The sequence below is a fragment of the Mus caroli genome, unplaced genomic scaffold (assembly GCF_978045245.1).
Source record: "Mus caroli unplaced genomic scaffold, Mus_caroli_1 scaffold_15, whole genome shotgun sequence".
Classification (NCBI taxonomy): Eukaryota; Metazoa; Chordata; class Mammalia; order Rodentia; family Muridae; genus Mus; species Mus caroli.
This window is the reverse complement of record NW_028227270.1, coordinates 103,495,548-103,522,324: the sequence shown is the minus strand read 5'-3', so window position 1 is coordinate 103,522,324 and position 26,777 is coordinate 103,495,548. Positions and strand designations below refer to the sequence as shown.

The 26,777-nt window shown below is 42.0% G+C and overlaps 1 protein-coding gene across 6 annotated transcripts in view; it reads right to left on the bottom strand.

Moving 5' to 3' along the window:
- Positions 1-26,777, bottom strand: part of Sugct (succinyl-CoA:glutarate-CoA transferase) — an 844,211-nt gene that overhangs the window by 791,028 nt on the left and 26,406 nt on the right. For all 6 annotated transcript variants that reach the window (XR_003834661.2, XM_029468350.2, XM_021180767.3 and 3 more), the window contains exons 4-5: positions 16,819-16,904; positions 16,300-16,350 (exon numbers count right to left, since the gene is read on the bottom strand). Coding sequence is in view for 5 of the 6 variants with exons in the window: in XM_029468350.2 (XP_029324210.1) it covers positions 16,300-16,350; positions 16,819-16,904 (137 nt within the window). In the remaining variant the exon portion in view is untranslated. The remainder of the gene's footprint in view (positions 1-16,299; positions 16,351-16,818; positions 16,905-26,777) is intronic.

Below are 26,777 nucleotides of genomic sequence, written 5' to 3'. Positions count from 1 at the left end.
CACCCAAAGGTTAACCCAATTTTATAAAACTACTATTAGTGGATGTAAAGTCACAGACTAACACCCTACTCTCACCAACTAAACAGAACATCCTGTTATAAAACCCAAGCAGCTGGACATACCTTAAAGGATTTTTCTTGACTGGATCCTTTGAGGTGGATAGGCCCACCTTAAATCCAAATTATTTCAGTTCAGAAGACTTGCCCTAAATCTCAGCCAAATCTTCTATTGGCTGCTTTGGAAAAGAACATGGAAGAAGGAAGCTTTTGGGTTTTGCCTCATTCTTGCTGGAAGTTCATTCCTTCGCTAGTATCAGAGCCTACTAATATCAGCTAAGACTTTGAGCCTCGAATACTGACTGAAATATTAGACTGTCAGAAGATAGCCACTGTTAGACTATCAGTACCACGGCCTCTAAGATACTCCAATAAATCATAGATAGATAGATAGATAGATAGATAGATAGATAGATAGATAGATAGATAGATTTAGACAGATATGAAATGATATGATAAATGTTAATTCATATGGTAGATGATAGATAAGATATAAGACAAAGATGACAGATATAGATAGCTATAATATGATCTGATAAGATACATAAATATAAATAGATATGGTATGATAGATATGATAGATAATTACAGATAGATGATAGATAAATGATAGCTGAATAGATAGATGATGGATAAATTGATAGATAGATAGATAGATAGATAGATAGATAGATAGATAGATAGATGGATGGATGGATGGATGGATGGATGGATGGATGGATGGATGGATGGATGGATAGATAGATAGATAGATAGATAGATAGATAGATAGATAGATAGATAGATAGATAGATAGATAAACAGGTAGATGATTGATTCATTCTAAGAGTTCTGTTCCTCTAGAGAACCCTGACTAACTTGCCATGCACCAAGTGGTGTAACAGACATCTATAGAACATTCCATCCAAATATTACAGAATACACATTTTGTTTTCCTCTGCAGCCAAAGGAATTTTCTCTAAAATAGGACATATATTAAAACACAAAGAAAATCTTTACTAATACTGTAAAATAACTACTTGTAGTCTATCTAATACAATGAAATAAGACTACAGATGAGTGGTTCTCAACCTACCTAATGTCGTGACCCTTTAATGCAGTTCTTCATGTTACGGTGACCCCCAGCCATAAAATTATTTCATTTCTACTTATACCTGTAGTTTTGATACTATGACAAATCATAATGTAAATATCTAATATGCAGGATATCTAATATGTGACCTCCAAAGGGGCCATGGGCCACAAGTTGAGAGTTGCTGCTACAGATCAACAGCAAAAGAAACTCTAGTGCATAGTCAAACTAATGTAAAATAAACAACACAAGAAATCAAGAAGGTGTCTGCCATCAATGGGAGGAGAGGCCCTTGGTCCTGTGAAGGATCGATGCCCCAGTGTAGAGGAATGCCAGGATGATGAGGTGGGTGGGTGGGGGGAGCACCCTCATAGAAGCAGGGGTAAGGGAGATGGGATAAGGAGTTTGTGGAGGGGAAACCAGGAAAGAGGTTAACACTTGAAATGTAAATAAATAAGATATCCAATTAAAAGAAGGAAAGAAATCAAGAAGGAAGATGAAAATAGAACCTATCTAAGTATTAGATAGAGAACAGAAGCTTGTACCTCTAGAGGGTCCAGAAAGTATGCCCTCCCTAATGCCATAAGAGGAACACCAGCAAAGTGAAGCACTTTAGAACTGCTCGTCTCTTAATGCCCAACCTCACACAGGGATCTTCAGTTGTTCAACTGCATAACTTAGATGGAATGGGGCTACTTAGACCCTCAAATAGCAAAGGCCAAATGGCAGCCCTGAGTCAACAAAGGCAAGGTAAACATTTTTAGTGTAGTGAGCACTACAAAGCAAAGTAGTGTTCATAATAGCCTCATTTGTATAGATCTTTGGCACTAGCTAATTAATTGTTAATACCCATGGTATTCCTAAAAGTGAAGTAGAAAAGAAGCCTACATTCTTGTTCAATTTGTAAAAGCACAAAACGTCCTGAGCAAAAGAACTAACACTACCCAGGATCACAGAAACAAAGATGGCCCTTCAAGCAAATTCCAGACATGAATCAGTTTAGAGACAAAACTCAAACAAACTAGAGGCTGGTTCTACTTGATGAAGGATCTGGCTTAGAACTTTAAAAAAAAAAAAAAAAAAAAAAGTACTAATGACTCTCCCATTCGCCCCCTGAAGGAGAGACTTCTGCTTGGGTAACCATACACTGGAGAAAATTAAATAATCAGGCCATCAGGGCCTACTAGACACTAGATCTTAATTAGTCCTTGGAGACCCCCAACACTGTTGTAACTCCCTTTATAAAGTGGGACTTTATTAAGGTCAGATGACCAATGAAGTTATAACCAAAGTCTGAATTACAACAGGTCCAGTGGGTTTCTGAACTCCCCTGAGTATATTTTCCCATTCCCGAATATATAACTGGGATAGATACACTTAGAAGTTTGTTGAATCTTCACATTCATTCCCTGATCTGTGGAATGAGAGATATTATGATTAGAAAGGCCAAATGAAAGTCATTAACCTACCTCAGAAAAATTAGTGAATCCAAAACATTTCACATCCCTGAAAATGATTTCTCCACCGTTAAGGTCCTAAAAGAAGCAAGGGTGGTAGTTTCCACTACATATCCCTCTACCTCTGCTATTAGGCCTGTGCAGAAGATGGATATATCAGGGAGAATGGCAATTGGCTATTGCAAATTTAATCAAGTACTGACTCCAATCAGCTGTTATATATTGATTGATGTTGGTTATTGGAGATGCAGTAGAGGAGCTCACCAAGATGCTAAACCTTCATTTTCTAAAGGAGCAGAGGGGTTAATCATCTTGGAAAAGACTGACCCTCAGCTCAGCTAGCTCAGTCTAGTTATTTCTACTCAGTCATAACACAAGGTTAATTGGGCTGGTAATGGTTTTAACTATCAAAGTATCTTGCTTGTTCTTGCTGCCTAGGAGAGAAGAAAACTCAAACAATTCTCCGTCCCTATTGACCATAATCAGAAGTAAGAACTCCCAAGTTTGCCAGGAGTGTTCTAGGACCAAGGTTTACACAGCTATAAGCTGTATAAGTGCAGACTTTCCAGAGAGACATTTCTTCAAGGTTCAAACTATCTCAAAACAAGTTCTCAGCCTCTACTGATTAAGTCAAACATGGCAAAGGCTTTGCTGAAACACTTCACTCAAAGCCAGACACAAAGACTTTACATTTCACTTACAGCCAGAAATACAGGATTTACTACACATGTCACTACAGTTAGATCAAGGAGTGGTTTCCTTGCCTCAACAGAGTTACCTCTCTCCTGGTACCAGGAATGCAGATCGTACAGATACTTCTATCATCATTCTGTCCATAAAGACTCCCAGAAGTAATGTTTATACCCACCAATGCTAGTAGTATACCTTAACAGTTCTACTTCAAGAATCCATTATGTATCCTTATGTCATATTGCTTGCCTTGGCTACAGGTTGTTACACTGCTCAATTATATTCATGGCATCATGTTATTTGATAAAGCGAACAGAAAATATCAACCATTCTGGACTCTTGGGTAAAAAATACTCACACGAGAAGATGACAAATAAATACATCAAAACTCAAGAGCTTTCTATCTCAGTAAAATGTCTAGGATTTCAATGGTTTAAGACTGAGATATCCTTTCTAAGGTGAACATTATGTAGTTGCACCCTGCCCCTTCTACCACCAAGAAAGCACAAGGCTTAGTGGGCCTATTCTAGAGAAAGTACATTCCTCATTTCATTGTGTTACTCCAGCACATATAGCAAATGAGTTGGAAGTTGCTAATTTTTAACAGAGTCTAGACCAGGGAAGGCTTTTCACCAGGTTCAGTCTGCTATATGTGCTATTGTGCCACTTGGATCACAAAATCTAGTAGGCTCAATTGTATTTGATGTGTCGATGACAGAGGACTGCTGTTTGGGTTCTTTGGCAAGATTCTACAGGTGAATCACAGAAGAGGCTCTTAAAATTTTATAACAGTGCTGGGCATGGTGACTCACACCTTTAATCCCAGCACTTGGGAGGCAGAGGCAGGAAGATTTCTGAGTTTGAGACCAGCCTGGTCTGCAAAGTGAGTTCCAGGGCTACACAGAGAAACCCTGTCTAGAAAAACCAAAAAGAAAAAAAGAAAATAATTTATAACAATATAGCTGAAGTTGATTATTTTTTAAAAAGAGTAATTACACTAAAAAAATTTTTTTTAATTAAAACTCGAAACTTGGTTCCCTAACCAAGTGGATACAAATCCATAAAAATGAGTTGAAAATTTAATGATGACAAATATGATTATCTCACATAATGTAGCCAACCACATTTGCATCAGGAAATAACAAATCATAATGAGTGGGTGCTGTCCACCAAGAGCTCTTTTAAGCATTTAATCCAAAGGAACTTTTGATCACAACAACAAAATCTCGGCCAATCTTAGGCTACCAGTTGGTCAAGTGATTGTTATGTGATTTCTTCTTGTTGTTTATAAGTGTTCCAAAATTCTAAGCACCATGGGAAGAAGATACAGTTATGATCCTACTACTGAGAACACTGAGGCATAAAAAAATAATCTACCTAAATTTACATAGCTTGAAAGAAAAAGAGGCAGAGTTCAAATCTCATGTCAAGATGCATACTTTTAACCACTGTGCAATACTACCTTGGGAAAAGAACATGCTAAGTATGCCAGTGAACACTTGGTTTCTCCAAAACATGTGACCCCATGTTCAAATATTGGATTTCACCCTGACTTATGTTAAAAGAAAAACCAAAAGCTTCTTAAAGTGATTATTAAATTTAACAAAATTTAGTTCTAAAATGAATGCATCAGGCAGTGTTGAGAACTGGGAGAGATCCAAAAGGCTCCCATAGCAATGTGGATAGGCAACACTTATAAACAACAGGAAGAAATCACATGCAGAAAACAACCACCTGATCAATTGGTAGCCTAAGATTGGCCGAAGTTTTGTTGTTGTGATCAAAAGTTCATTATCACATGAATATAGCTCACAAACAGTTTGCTCAATAAATTGTTGCTGTTCACTACAAATGTGTTAGCTTTATGCCAAATCCAACATGAGCTACATGATCTTATGTGTGTCATTTATATTTGAGGCCACTCAATCACCTTCCATGGCAATATTCTTTTTATTTAAATACAAACAAACAAAATCACATTTATGTACTTATTATGTTTTATTCATAAATGGCACACAACTTTAATACCAGCATGTAGGAAGCTGACACAGGGTATCTCTGAGTTCAAGGCCTGCCTGGTCTGGAGAATGAGTTCAAGGACAGGCAGGGCTACACAGAGAAACCCTGTCTTGAAAACTCAAGCTAAAACAAAAACTATTTATTTGTTTGTTCATCTATTTACTTATTTGAATGTTTATGGTCATTCTCATGCCACACATGCATGTGGAAGTCAGGGTACAATATATGGAAACTGGCTGTTTCTTTCCATAATGTGGGTCTTAAGATTGAACTCAGATCCTCTTGGCACCTTTACTGCTTCACCCATTTCACTGGCCCAAAAATTAAAATTCTAATACTTCATTTATCCAAAAATTTGGATGCTTTGAGGGGAAACTATAAGTATAATACTGAAGAGTAGAATCTGATGTCAAAAGAACTCAATCAGGTTGGAGAGATGGCTCAGCGGTTAAGAGCACCAACTACTCTTCAAGAGGTCCTAAGTTCAATTCCCAGCAACCACATGATGGCTCACACCATCTGTAATGGGATCTGATGACCTCTTCTGGTGTGTCTGAAGAGAGCAATGGTGGTGTACTCATATGCATAAAATACATAATAAATAAATCTTTTTAAAAACTCAATCCATAACCCTATGATTTTAATTACATGCAACCTATAAGAAACTATTGAGAGCACTATGCTTGCTTAAACAATGTCAACTCAAATACACACACAAGCCATACTTCCTGGATCCAATGGGTTGCCTTTTATATTTACTGACATATGTACACACATATAAGTAGTGATTTAAAAAAGAGACAGACCATGAATTTGAGACAAAGTTGGGAGGAGACATGGGAAAGGTAGAAAGAAGGAGGTGGGGGGACATAATTATATTTTAATTGGATTTTGAATCCAAAACACTAGTGAGAAACAAGCCACCCAAAACAAAGACAATTTGTTGGGAGCTATTAAGACAACACAATTGTCCTGATCTCTGAATTGGGCCTCTCTCCCCGAGAAGAAAGGGGGGTCAAAAGCAGGCCACCGACACACTGCTCCGAGAACAACCACAGATTGTTCCAGCCCTAAGTCAGCTCCGGATGTCCTGACCTCAAGATGTACCCTGATACCACCAAGTTCCTGCTTCCCCTGTAGTCGCCAAAAGAAAAATTTCCACTGCCCCATCCCCCCTGCTGAGAAATACTTCCTCTTTTCCGCTGTCCCATCCCTCCTGCTGAGAAGTACTTCCTCCTTTGCTTGTGCATTTCCACTGCCCCATTCCTCCTGCTGAGAAGTACTTCCCCTTTTGCTTGTGCATTTAAACCTTGAGCCTTGCTAAATAGAGTGAGACCTTGATGCTAATCAGACTGCTTTCATGTGCCCTTCACTGCACTTGGTTCTCATCTCTCCTTCCCCCCCCCCAATTTGGTTCTTAGGAGAAGGTCCCCCCCCCCCCCGAGACCCTCGAATAACTGGACCTGCTGGATGGGTCAAATGGCGCCCAATGTGGGGCACGAGGTACGACCACCCTCCGGACAACAGATTCAAGAGGTACCTCGCAGACAGTGAGACAGTTCCCCGCCACTTCACTCAAGTGTCGCGGACATCGAGAGGTAAGCCTGGGCATTCAGTTGATATCCCATTGACCATGGGGAAGGTTCTGTCCAAAGAGGCAGTTTTTGTTCAAGAGATGAAGGGGGTCTCTTAAGGAGAGAGGGATAAGAGTTAAGAAAAAAGATTTAATAAAATTTTTTTTGTTTTGTTTTGTGGATGAGAGATGTCCATGGCTGGTATTGGATGGTCCTGAAATACACCCTTTAACTTGGAATAAAGTAGGCAAAGATATAAATGCTTTGATAAAACAAGGAGAAGATGTCCCTGAGTCCTTTTTTAGCTATTGGGGAATCGTCAGAGACCTCCTTAAACAGGCAGAAGAGGGCAGAGAAGGCACCTGCCTCTTACCCTTACTGAAGATTTTTTAGAAAACGCCCATTCGCCATCCTGTAAAAGTGAAACCAAACCGCTGATGCCTCCAGCATCTCGGCCGTTGTCAATAATTGACGACCCTATTCCTAAAGATTCCCTCCCTACTCCCCTCGCTCCCCAGGCTAGGTCTGCCTCAGTAGAAAAAAGTGCTCTTCAGTCCTCAACAAAACCCAAGAGAATTTATCCAATTTTATATAAAGAATTGTCAAATGACCCCCTTGGTTCCTCCTCCAAGGTGGAACTTGATGAAGAGGCTTTCAATTATGAACGGGACCGCTATGGTCCGGGACCGATGCCTATGTTGCCATGGAGCCCTTTAAACACCACCCCCCTCCTTACTTGCCCCCTATTTCCCCTACTGCTCATCCCATATCGCTGGCTTCTTCGTCCATTCAGCGTTTACTTCAAACTAAGAGAGAGCTTCAGACTCAGATTACCAATCTTAAAGATGTTCTAAGACTTCAAAAGGAGCTACAAGACCTCAGTCTAGAGACTCAGAGTCTACAAAGAGCCCTCATGGGGAACCTTCAAGGTCCCATCTCAAAAAATCCTCTCAGAAACAAGGGAATAAAAAATTGGCTTTTCCTGTCCTCACTCAAGCTCAAGCCCGTAAGGCTGCTACAGGTCATGAGGACCCACCCCACTGGCTACTCCAATAAAGATCAGGGGGAGCCAGAGAGTGAGGAGGAGGAGGATCAAGTAAACTCTGATTCTGATGAGGGTGGCATGTCCCCTGATGAAGGGTTGGACACCAATAGCCAACCAGTCTACAAAAAGCTAAAACTGAGACATGTAAAAGATCTTCATTCAGCAGTAAAAAATTATGGGGTTAATGCCCTGTTCACAGTATCTATATTAGAAGGTTTAGCAGGAGAAGGCTACTTGATACCCAATGAATGGAATAAAGTTGTTCAGTCTGTCCTCACTAGAGGCCAATATTTAACTTGGAAGTCAGAGTTTGTGAACAGAGGAGAAAATTTGGCTGCAAATAATAGAAAGAATCCTACTAGTAAGACAGCCTCCTGGACTGCTGATAAAATCTGTGGTAAAGGCAATTTTGCTGCAGACATAAAACAATTAGGGCTCTCCCCTGGTGTCCTCACCCAGATGGCACAGGTGGCCCTGGGAGCTTGGTGCGCTGTCCCTGCTTCAGGGGTGCTAACTACACCCCTAACCAAGATTATACAAGGGCCCCAAGAGTCCTATGCACAGTTCGTTGCCAGATTGCAGGAAGCAGCTGAGAGAATTTTGGGACCTGAGGAAAGTGAGGGTCTGTTAGTCCAACAACTTGCTCTTGAAAATGCCAATTCGGCATGTAGGGCTGCCCTGAGAGGTAAAACCAAGAGTTTAGATATAGGCGGTATGATCAAGCTTTGTAATGAGGAAGATGTGTTTTCCCAACAAGTTTCTAAGTCTATCAATCTGGCTATTGGGGCTGCCTTACAACTAAATAAAGGAGAAAAAAACTTGCTATAGATGCAACCAACCTGGACAGTTTGCTAGAGGATGCCCTACACAAAGACAGAGCACCCTAGTCTCAACCATGCCTGTTACCCAACAAAAATCCCCCCGCCACCGTCTTTGCCCTAAGTGCAAGAGAGGCCGCCATTGGGCATGAGATTGCCGATCTAAGACTGACATCAATGACCACCCACTCCCTGCGGTCCAGGGAAACGGCCAAAGGGCTCCTCCTGCGGGGCCTGTCTCCCCCATGACAACTGCAGACAACTCCCTAGCCCCCACAGGAGATTGTGCAGGGCCATGGCAGGGAACGCAGGGTTGGACCTGTGTTCCTCCACCACAAGGATTATAACTCCTGAGGAGGGAACAGTGGTCAGTGGTCATCGAAACAGGTGAATTTGGGCCCCCTCCCCAAAAGACGTTTTTTCTTGTCATCAGCCAAGTGTCCAGACTTTTACAAGGCCTAACGGTGACTCCTACAGTGGTTGACACCAACTACCATGGGGAGATAAAAATCGTAGTCACCGCCATGCAGGGACCACTTACCCTTAGGGCTGGAGAGCGCATAGCCCAAGCCCTACGACTCCCACTATTCGGCCATTTCCCTTATTTGAAAGAGGAGCGAGGACCATCCTCCCCGGGATCCTTAGAAGTCTACTGGGCACAGAAAATAACCAATTCACGGCACATGCTGACTTTGTTTCTAGAGGGCAAACAGTTTCAAGGGCTCCTGGATACCGGGGCAGATGCGACAGTAATTTCCTCAACACATTGGCCTGCAGCCTGACCCTTACAGCCCACTGCCTCGTTTAAAAGGCATAGGTCAAACACAGGACACTTTACAAAGCTCCAAACTGCTAACATGGTCAGACAAAGAAAACAATACTGGGACTGTTCAACCCTTTGTGGTTAAAGGTCTTCCTGTGAATCTATGGGGAAGAGACATACTCTCCCAAATGGGGATGCTAATGTTTAGCCCCAACGAGACTGTCACCAATTTGATGCTAAAAACAGGGTACCTCCCAGGGAAGGGTCTAGGGAAAGATGAACAAGAAAGGATTTCTCCCATTATGCCCACACCCAAAAGTGATAAAAAGGGTTTAGGGGCAGACCTTTTTTCTTAGAGACCACTGCTCCTGCATTCCAGGCAGACAAAATATCTTGGAAGTCCAATGATCCTGTCTGGATCAATCAGTGGTCTATGCATCAAGAGAAAGTTCAGGCAGCCTTACAGTTGGATCAGGAACAATTGAGACTGTCACATCTTGAGCCTTCCACCTCCCCATGGAACACACCAATATTTGTCATAAAAAAGAAAAGTGGAGCCTGGAGGCTGTTACAGGACCTTCGAGCTGTAAATAAGACCATGATGCCGATGGGGGCACTACAACCAGGCTTACCATCTCCTATCGCAATTCCCAGAGGTTATTCTAAAATTGTCATAGATATTAAAGATTGTTCCTTTTCTATCCCACTTCATCCCCAAGATTGTGTCCGTTTTGCCTTTTCCATTCCCATTGTAAATCAAGTGGGACCAAATCCCCGTTTTCTTCTTTTTTTCTTTAAATATTTTTTTATTACGTATTTTCCTCAATTACATTTCCAATGCTATCCCAAAAGTCCCCCATACCCCCCCCACTTCCCTACCCACCCATTCCCATTTTTTGGCCCTGGTGTTCCCCTGTACTGGGGCATATAAAGTTTGCCTGTCCAATGGGCCTGTCTTTACAGTGATGGCCGACTAGGCCATCTTTTGATACATATGCAGCCAGAGTCAAGAGCTCTGGGGTACTGGTTAGTTCATAATGTTGTTGCACCTACAGGGTTGCAGATATCTTTAGCTCCTTGGATACTTTCTCTAGCTCCTCCATTGGGGGCCCTGTGATCCATCCAATAGCTGACTGTGAGCATCCACTTTGCCCCTTCTTAGAATTGGAAACAATCACCCATGGAAGGAGTTACAGAGACAAAGTTTGGAGCTGAGACAAAAGGATGGACCATCTAGAGACTGCCATATCCAGGGATCCATCCCATAATTAGCCTCCAAACGATGACACCATTGCATACACTACCAAATCCCCGTTTTCAATGGCGGGTTTTACCCCAGGGAATGGCGAATAGCCCTACCTTATGCCAGAAATATGTGGCACAGATTATTAACCCTTTGAGACAAGAATCCCCTGATGCCTATATAATATACTATATGGATAACCTGCTCATTGCCACAAAAGAATTATTCTCCACCCATGTGGTTGCCCAGGCCATGGTTATGGCCCTCCAAAGGTGGGGATTTGTCATAGCTCCTGGTAAAATTCAAGTTCAGTACCCTTTTATGTTTTTAGGTTTTCAATTAGAACCCATTAGAGTACATTCCCAGAAATTAACTATCTGCACCTCACAGCTGAGGACATTAAATGATTTCCAAAAGTTGCTAGGAGATAAAAATTGGTTACGTCCCTATTTAAAATTAACTACCAGAGATCTGAAGCCCCTTTTTGATATATTCCAGGGAGATTCTGACCCAACCTCCCCGCGAACTTTATCCCCTGCTACCCTAGAGGCTCTCCATAGGGTAGAGTCAGCCATTAATCAACAAACCATGGGCTATTTTAGCCCCCTTCAACCCCTGTCTTTGATAGTTTTTTCCACACCCTTTGCGCACACTGGCCTATTATGGCAAGATGATAATCCCCTTTTCTGGATCCATTTGCTAGCCACACCTTCAAAAGTTCTCCCTGTTTATCCTTCTCTTATATGTCAGGTGATTATCCTAGGAATCAAGATGGCTACCCGTCATTTTGGAAAAGCGCCTGATACTGTTATTTTACCTTATTCTTCTGAGCAACTCTCTTGGTTACAGTCACAATTTGATGAGTGGACTATATAATTATCCCCCTTTCAGGGAACCTTTGATACACATTTACCAACCAATAGGTTGGTTCAGTTTTTGCAAACTACCCCTTTTGTCTTCCCCAAGGTTACCCATCTGCAGCCTATATCCAAAGCCTTAACTGTGTTCATTGATGGGTCCAGTATTGGAAGAGCTGCTATCGTTGTCGAAGGACAACACCAAATCATTGAGACCACGTACACCTCGGCCCAGCTGGTGGAGCTCTGAGGAGCTTTACAAGTGTTTGAATCGGTCTCATCTCCCTTTAACTTGTATTCAGATAGCTATTATGTGATAAGGGCTTTGAGACCTTTAGAGGTGGTCCCTAGTATTCAACCCACCACTGCCACTTTTCAGATGTTTCTTAAAATACAAATGCTCAGAAGGAGTCAAGCCTACCCGGTTTTTGTGGGGCATATTTGAGCCCACACGGGACTTCCTGGACCCTTGTCCCAGGGAAATGATCTTGCTGATCAGGCCACTTGGCTTACATGCCTTACTATCGAGCCTGACCCATTGTCACAGGCTCAAACAGCCCATATTTTACATCATCTCAATGCACAGACACTCAGATTACAATTCAACATAACCAGGGAACAAGCCAGACAAATTGTTAAACAGTGTAAAAATTGTCTTACCCTGTTGCCAGAACCACATTTAGGAGTTAACCCACGGGGCCTTGTCCCCGGAAAACTCTGGCAAATGGATGTAACTCACATCCCATATTTTGAGAAGCTTAAGATTGTACATGTGTCCATCGATACCTTTAGTGGGTTTTTGTGTGCCTCTGCCAACACTGGAGAAGCTACCAAAGATGTTATAAATCATTCATTGTATGCCTTTTCTGTCATGGGACAGCCCAAACTTATCAAAACAGACAATGGCCCTGGATATAGCAGTCTTAAGTTTAAACAGTTTTGTGCACAATTACAAATCAAGCACATTACTGGAATTCCCTATAACCCTCAGGGGCAGGGAATTGTCGAAAGGGCCCATCAGACCTTGAAGAATACCCTGACTAAGCTCGGGGCCCAAGAGACTATCTACACCCTTAAGGGAAATTCAAAACAGCTACTGTCTCATGCACTTTTTGTGCTTAACTTTTTAACTCTAGACATAAGTGGTCGCTCAGCAGCTGACCGACTTTGGTATCCTAAAACCAGTCTAGAATATGCTCAAGCACTATGGAAAGATCCCCTTACAGGGATTTGGAATGGGCTAGACCCCACCATCATCTGGGCAAAAGGCTCAGCCTGCATCTATAATTCCAAGGAAGGGGGAGCCAGATGGCTCCCTGAAAGACTAATTAAGCCATTTAATACCACACAGGGTGGCACCTGAGAAGATGTTTCATGTTTTCTCTTGTAGGACACCATGGATAGATCTCTCACCATACTGATGATGCTTGTCGTGACAGCGACAGCCAGGCAAGCCCAGACCTATCAGATTTTTAATTATACTTGGATCATCCAAAATCAGGCAGGGGATGCCATCTTTGCTCACTCGACAGTTAGCTCTACCCCCACATTTGATCCCATAATTATAGATCTATGCCACCTAGCCCTGGGAGCCGCCTCATATTGGGGGGACCCCGACTTCTTCTGGCCACTACAAAAGGCACCTGAACGGTCTGGAGTGGCGATTAATGGTGCAGGGGCTTGTGCAAAGGCTGCCCAGCGTGCGGCCCTCAGAGATCAACTCTTTTCCAAAAACAGTCGTTCTGAGGGATTTTATGTATGCCCAGGTCCCTCACATAGTGCTCGTAATCTTGGTCAGAAGTGCAGCTATGATGATTTGTTTTTTTGCGCCTCCTGGGGGTGTGAGACCACTGGTGATGCCTATTGGAGCCCCTCATCTTCGTGGGACCTTATCACCCTCAAAAATAATGGAACATATTCCACCAATGATGATCCTTGCAAGAGTGAAGGACCCACTAAGGAATGGTGTAATCCACTGATCCTAAAATTTACTGCTAAGGGGAGGAACTTAGAGGCTTGGGAAAGTTCTTGCCCTCTCGCCTGGGGCCTAAGATTGTATCAAGATAACTATGATAATGGCCTGACCTTTAAGGTTCAGCTTCTTAAAACCATCCCTAATAATCATAAAGCATCCATAGGACCTAACCCCCAATTACATCACCCTAAACCCCCAAACAATCCCTGACTTCCAGGTACCCGCCTCCCTGTTCCTGCCCCAGGGCGTGCTATGACCCTATTTCAGCCCACTCTCCCTGCGGGGAGCCCCCCTCTTCCACTGATTTACTGTGGTCTATATTGAATGCTTCTGCTTTAGCCTTGTTGGATAAGACACAAAGAGATAATGCATCAGAATTTGAAGATTGTTGGATGTGCTTTTCTGCTTCCCCGCCCTTTTATGAGGGCATATCCTTATTTGGAAATTTTACCCTGCTTTCAGATGCTAGGCAGCTCCCCTTCGAGTCAGTTCAGCTTACCTTGACAGAACTCTCTGGGGTAGGAAGTTGTGTGTTGGGCCCAGGCATGCTTCTGCCGCGGCCCTTGCTAGAGATTTGCAATAACACATTTAGAGTAAATAAAAATGGGTTTTCTTATCTTCTTGCCCCAAATGATACCTTTTTGGCATGTTCCACGGGCCTTACACGGTACATTATTATACAAGATTTTATAAATAATAGAGATTATTGTGTCTTGGTTCAGCTTTTTCCAAATTTTAGTATTCATGAGTCAGATGACTTACTAAAGTTTTGGGATCGAGGTGCCTCCTTGCCATCCCGCCACAAAAGAGAGCCTATCTCAGCGGTGACCCTTGTGGTCCTTCTTGGCCTGGGTGCTGCTGGGACCGGGACTAGAATCACAGCCCTTGTGTCATCTCAACAGAATGCACACAATTACCATCTGCTCGATGAGGCTATTAGCCAAGATATAGAGAATATAAAAAGGGGCCTAGATGATCTTACTGATTCCTTGGTCTCCCTATCAGAAGTTGCCCTTCAAAATAGAAGGGGATTAGATTTGCTCTTTCTACAACAAGGAGGCTTATGCGCTGCACTTAAGGAAAAATGCTGCGTATATGTTGATAAAACTGGATTAGTTAAAGATAGCATTGCCAAGGTTACTGCCAGTTTAGAAAAAAGAAAAAGAGAGAGAGAAAACAACAAGAGTCATGGTACCAAAATTGGTTTTCAACCTCCCCCTGGCTTTCGACCTTGTTGCCCTCCCTTTTGGGGCCCCTATTGAGACTCCTATTATTGATTTCCTTCGGTCCTTGGCCATTTCAGAAATTGACCCGATTTGTTAAATCTCAAATTTATTCATCTCTTTCAAGCGCATCTGTTTCAGTTCATTACCATCGGCTGGATGTTGGCGACAACAAGCTGGTTACTGGAGAAGAGTCAGACGTGGATACCGCTTCATCACCCTCCTCTCGGGGAGAGAGAGACTCAATTTCCATAAAATGCTTAAGTAAGATCATTCCCCTCCCCCTAAATTCGACCATCAGTCTCATGCCACAAATCATTTATAGATTGCCGTAGTCTGTGCTTCCGATATGGTAATATACATTCTCGCCACATTGGAAACTAAACAGTCATCCCAGGCTAGACACATCGAAAAATTGGAACTTGAAGCTGATGCCCGTGAGAGTTGTGAGACTAAGTACTACACAGAGATTAGTCTGGAAGCTGTTAGACAGTCTCTGAGAGGCATGTCTGATTGCATGAAGGTTAAGTGCCCTAGGATCCTTCCCCCAGGAAAAATGGCACAGGAGCAGGTCAGGGTTACTCTGGGTAAAAAATCTGTGGGCCTGAGAGTCAATCCTGTACATGGCCCCTAACATTGCACACTGGGGATCAGACCTCTACCTCTACCCACGGAGCTTGCTTCGTTCCTAAATCCCTTGGCTAGCCCAGGTTATACCCAACAGACTAGAACTGTTAATTCAAGCCTCATAGATGACTTGTCCCTGTGTCCTTCGTGGTTTTAGAGAATTACCTGGTGAGCAAACAGACGTTTAGGCAGTGGTTAAAAACGTGGCTACAAATTTATTATACAATATACCTTTATAAAAATATTTAAACGGGGGAGATGTTGGGAGCTATTAAGACAACACAATTGTCCTGATCTCTGAATTGGGCCTCTCCCCCCAAGAAGAAAAGGGGGTCAAAAGCGGGCCACCGACGCACCGCTCCGAGAACAACCACAGATTGTTCCAGCCCTAAGTCAGCTCCGATGTCCTGACCTCAAGATATACCCTGATACGACCAAGTTCCTGCTTCCCCATGTAGTCGCCAAAAGAAAAATTTCTGCTGCCCCATCCCTCCTGCTGAGAAGTACTTCTTCCTTTGCTTGTGCATTTCCACTGCCCCATTCCTCCCGCTGAGAAGTACTTCTCCTTTTGCTTGTGCATTTAAACCTTGAGCCTTGCTAAATAGAGTGAGACCTTGATGCTAATCAGACTGCTTTCGTGTGTCCTTCATTGCACTTGGTTCTCGTCTCTCCCCTGCCCCCATTTGGTTCTTAGGAGACAGTCCCCCTAGAGACCCTCAAATAACTGGACCTGCTGGACGGGTCAACAACTCAAATTACTAAATTGGATTTTTAGCCACCACTTACAGATTGGCAATAAAGCAATGTTTTAGACCCTTTCCCAGGTAACCAATACCGTCATAAGAACCTAAACACTAAGGTGCCTTTTCACATACTGTACCTCTTTGACGATTCTCACTCCTCTTGGATCCTTGATATTAACAGCTATACTCTAAAAATCAAAATGTCAACATTAGACTGTGTTCATAAACGTTTTCATCATTACTGTCAGTTCAACAACAGAGCCATTCATATAACACTAATTCTCATTATATGGCAAGCTTAGTACCTTTATGAATAAATAGGTAATCATTATTGACTTTAGTTATAATCAAAATGTTTATCTGACACCAAGAAGCATACATAGTACATACTTTTCAGTAGCAATACTGTATAATACCAACATAGGAGAATAAGTGTAAAGAACCAAGTTATTTGTTTTTCACAGAATATTTCCATTACAAATTCTCATAATTTCTTAAGATTTTTAGTAGAGGAGGACTAGTAAAAAATTTTATTGCTTAGATGTGATCATGAAAAATGAAATATTAGTTATATATTAAAAAGCAAGCCATGATAGCAAGTGTTGTAACTGCCATAGAATTACACAAATAAAGCAAAAACAGGAAAATAGTCTTACTTTTTTATTTCGATTAACACTAAGAAAATATGTACTTTCAGTGTTCACAAAAGGAGGTCCCCAAGATCGTGTGTCATCACCAGCTCCTGCAAATGATAATATGAGCTATTAATTGCAAACTGACAGGCTCACTTCTGTGCACACTCCGAGGTACCTGAAGAAGGTCAACTCATCCTAGTGGATCCTCACCTGCTGGGAGTTTTCTGTACCTCAGTACAACTTACCAGACCTCCACTGTCTAATACCAACTGCCAAATCACTCCCTATGTGCTTTCACTAATTTACAGTGTTGAAGGTCAAAATCCAAAGGAAATATTTTGCTAGTACTCTTTAAAATTGATAACTAGCAAACTTGGGAGGGGGGGGTCAGTTTTTGGCAAGCATATTAGTCAGTTCCTTTATAATTTCTTGCCACTGAATGCGAAATAAAACTATAAAGTAAACAAAAGAGGTGCTATATATTATTTAAATCAGAATAATAATGTGAGTATATATAAATTTGCCTAAAGAGTTGAGCATACAATAATAACTAATAACCTATAAAATATTTCTGTAATAAAAATCTAATAAGCCAAACAGAGGCTGGGGAAATGGCCCATCAGTAAGTAATGTGTTTGTTGGTTTTTTACCGTAGTTCAAATCCCCAGAACCCATATAAAATTCAGGTGGGTGTAGCAGTCTGCCCTTATTCTCAGTACCTACTAGGTAGGAACAGAGAATCCAGAGATCAATACAAATACAAATGTTAACTCGATTATCAGGTATGATGTCAAGAAAATTAGAATGGGTGTTCTATCTAAGAATAGATGATAAAATAATAGTGATTTACATTGAGGTGTGTAATCTCAACACTGAACATTATTAAGAGAAGTTCAACACCAGTATGTGCACTACCTAGCGCTCTCTCTCTCTCTCTCTCTCTCTCTCTCTCTCTCTCTCTCTCTCTCTCTCTCTCTCGTGTGTGTGTATGTGTGTATGTGTGTGTGTGTGTGCGTGTTTGTCCCTCCTTCCCTCAGACACTAAAACAAACAAACAAACAAACAAACAAACAAAAGAACCAAGAGGAATAGGATTGCAATAAGAAAGCTAGAACTTTAAAGAACTTGGACTGTGGGAGGTGGGGTGCTCAGCATTCCCCAGCATAAGCAACAGACAAAAGGTGGCATATGTCACTTACTGGGTACATAACCCTAACTGAGTAGGTGAGACATTGCCTCTGGAAAGCAGGGCCTGACAAGTTCTGCCCATGGAGACTGACAAGGCCAGGCTCAGATGGATGGTATATTCACCTTGGTGCTATGAGAATCTTTTGCTAATTGCTTTGGGCTCTTGTGAAAATCTATTTAGAAATAAATTGAATCTCCCAAGTATTCTACATTAAAGGGTTTATTATTTACTGTAAAGTATTAAGGTCATATTATTATATATTGTCTTTTTTGAGTCTTATGACTCTGTACTATGGTACTATACTAGACCATTCTCACTGATTTGAGAATTCTGTCTCCAACCTTTAAGAATCAAATCTTTGAAAACAAATGATAATGTGATTTCATCATTTTTGAGGAACATTCTCATTTAGCACATGCTGGACTAGAACTCATTGGGTGGTAAATAATGACCTTCAACAAATAGTCCTTCTACTCCCACTTCCATAGTGCTGGGGTTACAGCTGTGCACCACCACAAAGAATATCAATAATTTTTGAAAACTCCAAAATGAACAAGTTAAAGTATAGTTAGAGAACAAGAATAATAGGTACTATGCCCAAGTGCTTGTTGAAGAAAAGGGGCATGCTACATTGGCACTTTCATGATCATTTTATCCATAATAGCATAAACTAACAAGTTGCCAAAATGCTAAGAGGGCACCAAATAAGACGAGAAATGTGTACACAGAGGGTGTTTATTGGTAGGCAAAGAAGAAAAGAATGAACTAAAAAGATATCACACCCTAGAGTGTGTTTGAGACTTTGAGGCTCCAGAACAATCTGTGTTAAGTAAAGAGATGCTATAATTAAATAGATAAATAGGACCGAGAGACCTTTGACACCCAGGAGTTCTGGGTCTAGGATCTGTGATCTAGGATAACAGGTAAGGCCCCAAGCCCCACCCTAATACCTGGCCTAACTGGGACCCTTGGGGCCCAGGGGATGCAGGAACCCCGCCCAGCCAGAGATACACATTTTTTTTTGATTTTTAATATTTTTATTACATATTTTCTGCAATTACATTTCCAATGCTATCCCAAAAGTCCCCCATAGCGCCCCCCACATCCCTACCCACCCATTCCCATTCTTTTAGCCCTGGCATTCCCCTATATTGGGGCATATAAAGTTTGCAAGTCCAATGGGCCTCTCTTTCCATTGATGGCCGACTAGGCCATCTTTCGATACATATGCAGCTAGAGACAAGAGCTCCAGGGTTCTGGTTAGTACATCATGTTGTTCCAACAATAGGGTTGCAGATCCCTTTAGCTCCTTGGGTACTTTCTCTAGCTTCTCCATTGGGAGCCCTGTGATACATCCAATAGCTGACTGTGAACATCCACTCCTGTGTTTGCTAGGCCCCGGCATCATCTCACAAGAGACAGCTATATTTGGGTCCTTTCAGCAAAATCTTGCTAGTGTATGCAATGGTGTCAGCGTTTAGAAGCTGATTATGGGACGGATCCCTGGATACAGCAGTCTCTAAATGGTCCATCCTTTCATCACAGCTACGAACTTTGTCTCTGTAACTCCTTCCCTGGGTGTTTTGTTCCCAATTCTAAGAAGGGGCACAGTGTCCACACTTTGGTCTTCATTCTTCTTGAGTTTCATGCGTTTATCAAATTGTATCTTATATCTTGGGTATCCTAAGTTTTGGGCTAATATCCACTTATCAATGAATACATATTGTGTGAGTTCTTTTGTGATTGTGTTACTTCACTCAAGATGATGCCCTCCAGGTCCATCCATTTGGCTAGGAATTTCATAAATTCATTCTTTTTAATAGCTGAGTAGTACTCCATTGTGTAAATGTACCATAATTTCTGTATCCATTCCTCTGTTGAGGGACATCTGGGTTCTTTCCAGCTTCTGGCTATTATAAATAGGGCTGCTATGAACATAGTGGAACATGTGTCCTTTTTACCGGTTGGGACATCTTCTGGATATATGCCCAGGAGAGGTATTGCTGGATCCTCCGGTAGTACTATGTCCAATTTTCTGAGGAACCGCCAGACTGATTTCCAGAGTGGTTGTACAAGCTTGCAATCCCACCAACAATGGAGGAGTGTTCCTCTTTCTCCACATCCTCGCCAGCATCTGCTGACACCTGAATTTTTGATCTTAGCCATTCTGACTGGTGTGAGGTGGAATCTCAGGGTTGTTTTGATTTGCATTTCCCTGATGATTAAGGATGTTGAACATTTTTTCAGGTGCTTCTCTGCCATTCGGTATTCCTCAGGTGAGAATTCTTTGTTCAGTTCTGAGCCCCATTTTTTAATGGGGTTATTTGACTTTCTGGAGTCCACCTTCTTGAGTTCTTTATATATATTGGATATTAGTCCCTTATCTGATTTAGGATAGGTGAAGATCCTTTCCCAGTCTGTTGGTGGTTTTTTTGTCTTATTGATGGTGTCTTTAGCCTTGCAGAAGCTTTGTAGTTTCATGAGGTCCCACTTGTCAATTCTCGATCTTACAGCACAAGCCATTACTGTTCTATTCAGGAATTTTTCCCCTGTGCCCATATCTTCAAGGCTTTTCCCCACTTTCTCCTCTATAAGTTTCAGTGTCTCTGGTTTTATGTGAAGTTCCTTGATCCACTTAGACTTGACCTTAGTACAAGGAGATAGGAATGGATCGATTCGCATTCTTCTACATGTTAACAACCAGTTGTGCCAGCACCATTTGTTGAAAATGCTGTCTTTCTTCCACTGGATGTTTTTAGCTCCCTTGTCGAAGATCAAGTGACCATAGGTGTGTGGGATCATTTCTGGGTCTTCAATTCTATTCCATTGGTCTATTTGTCTGTCACTATACCAGTACCATGCAGTTTTTATCACAATTGCTCTGTAGTAGAGCTTTAGGTCCGGCATGGTGATTCCACCAGAGGTTCTTTTATCCTTGAGAAGAGTTTTTGCTATCCTAGGTTTTTTGTTATTCCAGATGAATTTGCAGATTGCACTTTCTAATTCGTTGAAGAATTGATTTGGAATTTTGATGGGGATTGCATTGAATCTGTAGATTGCTTTTGGCAAGATAGCCATTTTTACAATGTTGATCCTGCCAATCCATGAGCATGGGAGATCTTTCCATCTTCTGAGATCTTCTATAATTTCTTTCTTCAGAGACTTGAAGTTTTTATTATACAGATCTTTCACTTCCTTAGTTAGAGTCACGCCAAGATATTTTATATTATTTGTGACTATTGAGAAGGGTGTTGTTTCCCTAATTTCTTTCTCAGCCTGTTTATTCTTTGTGTAGAGAAAGGCCATTGATTTGTTTGAGTTAATTTTATATCCAGCTACTTCACCGAAGCTGTTTATCAGGCTTAGGAGTTCTCTGGTGGAATTTTTAGGGTCACTTATATATACTATCATATCATCTGCAAAAAGTGATATTTTGACTTCATCTTTTCCAATTTGTATCCCTTTGATCTCCTTTTGTTGTCGAATTGCTCTGGCTAGGACTTCAAGTACAATGTTGAATAGGTATGGAGAAAGTGGACAGCCTTGTCTAGTCCCTGATTTTAGAGGGATTGCTTCAAGCTTCTGACCATTTACTTTGATGTTGGCTACTGGTTTGCTGTAGATTGCTTTTATCATGTTTAGGTATGGGCCTTGAATTCCTGATCTTTCCAAGACTTTTATCATGAATGGGTGTTGGATCTTGTCAAATGCTTTTTCCGCATCTAACGAGATGACCATGTGGTTTTTGTCTTTGAGTTTGTTTATATACTGGATTACGTTGATGGATTTCCGTATATTGAACCATCCCTGCATCCCTGGGATGAAACCTACTTGGTCAGGATGGATGATTGTTTTGATGTGTTCTTGGATTCGGTTAGCAAGAACTTTATTGAGGATTTTTGCATCAATATTCATAAGGGATATTGGTCTGAAGTTTTCTATCTTTGTTGGGTCTTTTTGTGGTTTAGGTATCAGAGTAATTGTGGCTTCATAGAATGAGTTGGGTAGAGTACCTTCTGTTTCTATTTTGTGGAATAGTTTGTGAAGAACTGGGATTAGATCTTCTTTGAAGGTCTGATAGAACTCTGCACTAAACCCATCTGGTCCTGGGCTTTTTTTAGTTGGGAGACTATTAATGACTGCTTCTATTTCTTTGGGGGATATAGGGCTGTTTAGATCATTAACCTGATCTTGATTCAACTTTGGTACCTGGTATCTGTCTAGGAACTTCTCCATTTCATCCAGGTTCTCCAGTTTTGTTGAGTATAGCCTTTGGTAGAAGGATCTGATGGTGTTTTGGATGTCTTCAGGATCTGTTGTTATGTCTCCTTTTTCATTTCTGATTTTGTTAATTAGGATGCTTTCCCTGTGCCCTCTAGTGAGTCTGGCTAAGGGTTTATCTATCTTGTTGATTTTCTCAAAGAACCAGCTCCTTGATTGGTTGATTCTTTGAATAGTTTTTCTTGTTTCCACTTGGTTGATTTCACCCCTGAGTTTGATTATTTCCTGCCTTCTACTCCTCTTGGGTGAATTTGCTTCCTTTTGTTCTAGTGCTTTTAGGTGTGTTGTCAAGCTGCTAATGTGTGCTCTCTCTAGTTTCCTTTTGGAGGCACTCAGAGCTATGAGTTTTCCTCTTAGAAATGCTTTCATTGCATCCCATAAGTTTGGGTATGTTGTGGCTTCATTTTCATTGAACTCTAAAAAGTCCTTAATTTCTTTCTTTATTCCTTCCTTGACCAAGGTATCATTGAGAAGAGTGTTGTTCAGTTTCCACGTGAAGGTTGGCTTTCTATTATTTATTTTGTTATTGAAGATCAGCCTTAGTCCATGGTGATCTGATAGGATGCATGGGACAATTTCAATATTTTTGTATCTGTTGAGGCCTGCTTTGTGACCAATTATGTGGTCAATTTTGGAGAAGGTACCATGAGGTGCTGAGAAGAAGGTATATCCTTTTGTTTTAGGATAGAATGTTCTGTAGATATCTGCCAGATCCATTTGATTCATAATTTCTCTTAGTTTCACTGTGTCCCTGTTTAGTTTCTGTTTCCATGATCTGTCCATTGGTGAAAGTGGTGTGTTGAAGTCTCCCACTATTATTGTATGAGGTGCAATGTGTGCTTTGAGCTTTACTAAAGTTTCTTTAATGAATGTGGCTGCCTTTGTATTTGGAGCATAGATATTCAGGATTGATAGTTCCTCTTGGAGGATTTTACCTTTGATGAGTATGAAGTGTCCCTCCCTGTCTTTTTTAATGACTTTGGGTTGGAAGTCAATCTTATCAGATATTAGAATGGCTACTCCAGCTTGTTTCTTCATGCCATTTGCTTGGAAAATTGTTTTCCAGCCTTTCATTCTGAGGTAGTGTCTATCCTTTTCTCTGAGATGAGTTTCCTGTAAGCAGCAAAATGTTGGGTCTTGTTTGTGTAGCCAGTTTGTTAGTCTATGTCTTTTTATCGGGGAGTTGAGTCCATTGATATTAAGAGATATTAAGGAAAAGTCATTGTTGTTTCCTGTTATTTTTGTTGTTAAAGTTGGCATTTTGTTCTTGTGGCTGTCTTCTTTTAGGTTTGTTGAGGGATTACCTTCTTGTTGTTTCTAGGGCGTGGTTCCTGTCCTTGTATTGGTTTTTTTCTGTTATTATCCTTTGAAGGGCTGGATTCGTGGAGAGATAATGTGTGAATTTGGTTTTGTCGTGGAATACTTTTGTTTCTCCATCTATGTTAATTGAGAGTTTGGCTGGGTATAGTAGCCTGGGCTGGAATTTGTGTTCTTTTAGTGTCTGTATAACATCCGTCCAGGATCTTCTGGCTTTCATAGTCTCTGGTGAAAAATCTGGTGTAATTCTGATAGGCTTGCCTTTATATGTTACTTGGCCTTTTTCTCTTACTGCTTTTAGTATTCTATCTTTATTTAGAGCATTTGTTGTTCTGATTATTATGTGTCGGGAGGTATTTCTTTTCTGGTCCAGTCTATTTGGAGTTCTGTAGGCTTCTTGTATGTTCATGGGCATCTCTTTCTTTAGGTTTGGGAAGTTTTCTTCTATAATTTTGTTGAAGATGTTTGCTGGTCCTTTGAGTTGAAAATCTTCATTCTCATCCACTCCTATTATCCGTAGGTTTGGTCTTCTCATTGTGTCCTGTATTTCTTGGATGTTTTGAGTTAGGATCTTTTTGCATTTTACATTTTCCTTGATTGTTGTGCCGATGTTCTCTATGGAATCTTCTGCACCTGAGATTCTCTCTTCCATCTCTTGTATTCTGTTGCTGATGCTGGTATCTATGGTTCCAGATTTCTTTCCTAGGGTTTCTATCTCCAGTGTTGCCTCATTTTGGGTTTTCTTTATTGTGTCTACTTCCCTTTTTAGGTCTAGTATGGTTTTGTTCATTTCCATCATCTGTTTGGATGTGTTTTCCTGTTTTTCTGTAAGGACTTCTACCTGTTTGATTATGTTATCCTGTTTTTCTTTAAGGATTTGTAACTCTTTAGCAGTGTTCTCCTGCAATTCTTTAAGGGATTTTTGTGCTTCCTCTTTATTGTCTTCTGCCTGTTTAGCAGTGTTCTCCTGCATTTCTTTAAGTGTGTTATTAAAGTCCTTCTTGAAGTCCTGTATCATCATCAGGAGATATGCTTTTAAATCCGTGTCTAGCTTTTCCGGTGTGTTGGGGTGCCCTGGACTGGGCGAAGTGGGGGTGCTGGGTTCTGATGATGGTGAGTGGTCTTGGTTTCTGTTAGTAAGATTATTACGTTTACCTTTCGCCATCTGGTAATCTCTGGGGTTAGTTGTTATCGTTGTCACTGTTTAAAGATTGGAGCAGAAGCTGTGTTCCACTCACCAGCAGTCTCCAAATCCTGTGGCGGTGGTCGTGGGTAGCTGACGATACCCCGGTGCTGGTCCAGCCGGAAGAAGCCTGTGGTCCTACTCAGGCCGGTTTCTGCTTCCCTAACTAATGCAGTCTCAGGTCCCGTGCAATTGGATTGGAGCAGAAGCTGTGCTCCACTCACCAGAAGTCTTAAGATCCTGTGGCGGGTGTTGTGGGTAGCTGGCGAGTGTCAGCCGACCCTGCGCCCCAGCTGCCCTGGTGCTTTTCTGACCCGAAGAGGCTTGTGGCCCTATGTAGGCCGGATTTCTCTCTCCCCAACCAGAGCAGTCTCAGGTCCCGCGTGATTGGACTGGAGCAGAAGCTGTGTTCCACTCACCAGCAGTCCCAAAATCCTGCAGCGGGGGTCGTGGGTAGCTGGCGGGTGTCAGGCAACCCTGCGCTCCCGCTACCCCGGCGCTGATCTGGCCGGATGAGGCCTGTGGCCCTACTCAGGCCGGTTTCTGCTTCCCTGAGATACACATTTCTTGCGGTTTGCACCTGCACCAGGGAGAGGAGCCTGTGCTCTGTATCCCCACCCACTCAGCCCACACAAAGAGGCAGCGTGACCCTCAGGAGGTTTTTTTGTTTGTTTGTTTTTGTTTTTGTTTTTTCGAGACAGGGTTTCTCTGTGTAGCTCTGGCTGTCCTGGAACTTACTCTGTAGACCAGGCTGGCCTCGAAATCAGAAATTCTCCTGCCTCTGCCTCCCAAGTGCTGGGATTAAAGGCGTTCACCACCATGCCCGGTTTGACCCTCAGGAGTTTTGACACATTCAGTATCACAGGTGAGGCCCCAATCCCTGCCTCATTACTTAGCCTAACTGGGACCCCCCAGGACCCAGGGAACCCAGGGAACCCAGGAACCCCCGCCCAGCCAGAGGGTTCCTTCCAGTTTGTACGTGGAGGCCATGTTCCAGCCTGCCCCACCCACACCCAGAAATAGTTTGACCCCCAGGAATTCTGACACACACAGGAACATGGGCTTGCAGGAGGAACAGGTTCCAGTCAGAAATAGCAAGACCAATTAACACCAGAAATAACAAGATGACAAGAGGCAAATGCAAGAACATAAGCAAAAGAAACCAATGCTACTTAGCAACATCAGAACCCAGTTCTCCCACCACAGCAAGCCCTGAATACCGCACTCCTCCCCCCCCCATACACCTGAAAAGCATTCCATCTCATGAAGATAAGATGAGCAGGGGTGGGGTGCCCCAGATGGAGGAGTTGGAGAAAGGACTGATGAGGCTAAAGGGGTTTGAAGCCCTATGGAGGAAGCAACAGTGTCATAAGGCCAGAACCTCACCCCCACCCCCGAGCTCCTGTGGACTGGACCACCAACAAAAGAATACACATGGAGGGACCCATGTTTCTGGCTGCATGTGTGGCAGAGGATGACTTTGTTGGACATCAGTCTGAGGAGAGGCCCTTGGGCCTGAGGGTGTTCGATGCCCCAGTGTAGGGAAATGCTAGGGTGGGAAGACAAGAGTGGGTGGGTGGGGAGGGGGGCACTCTCATAGAGGCAGGAGAAAGAAGGGATCAAATAGGGGGTTTCTGAAAGGGAGACCTGGAAAAATATTTGACATGTAAATAAAAAAATATTCTCTAAAAAAATAAAATTAAAATTAAAAAACAAAACAATCATTCACTATGATCAAGTAGGTTTCATTTCAGGGATACAGGGATGGTTCAATATATAGAAATCCATCAAAAACCCCACATGGTCATCTCATTAGAGGCTGAAAAAGCATTTGACAAAATACAACACCCCTTCAAGTTAATAGTATTAGAGAGATCAGTAATTCAAGACCCATACCTAAACACAGTAAAAGCAATATACAGCAAACCAACAGCCAATATCAAATTAAATGGAGAGAAATGTGAAGTAATTCCACTAAAGTCAGGGATAAGACAAAGCTGCCCACTCTCCC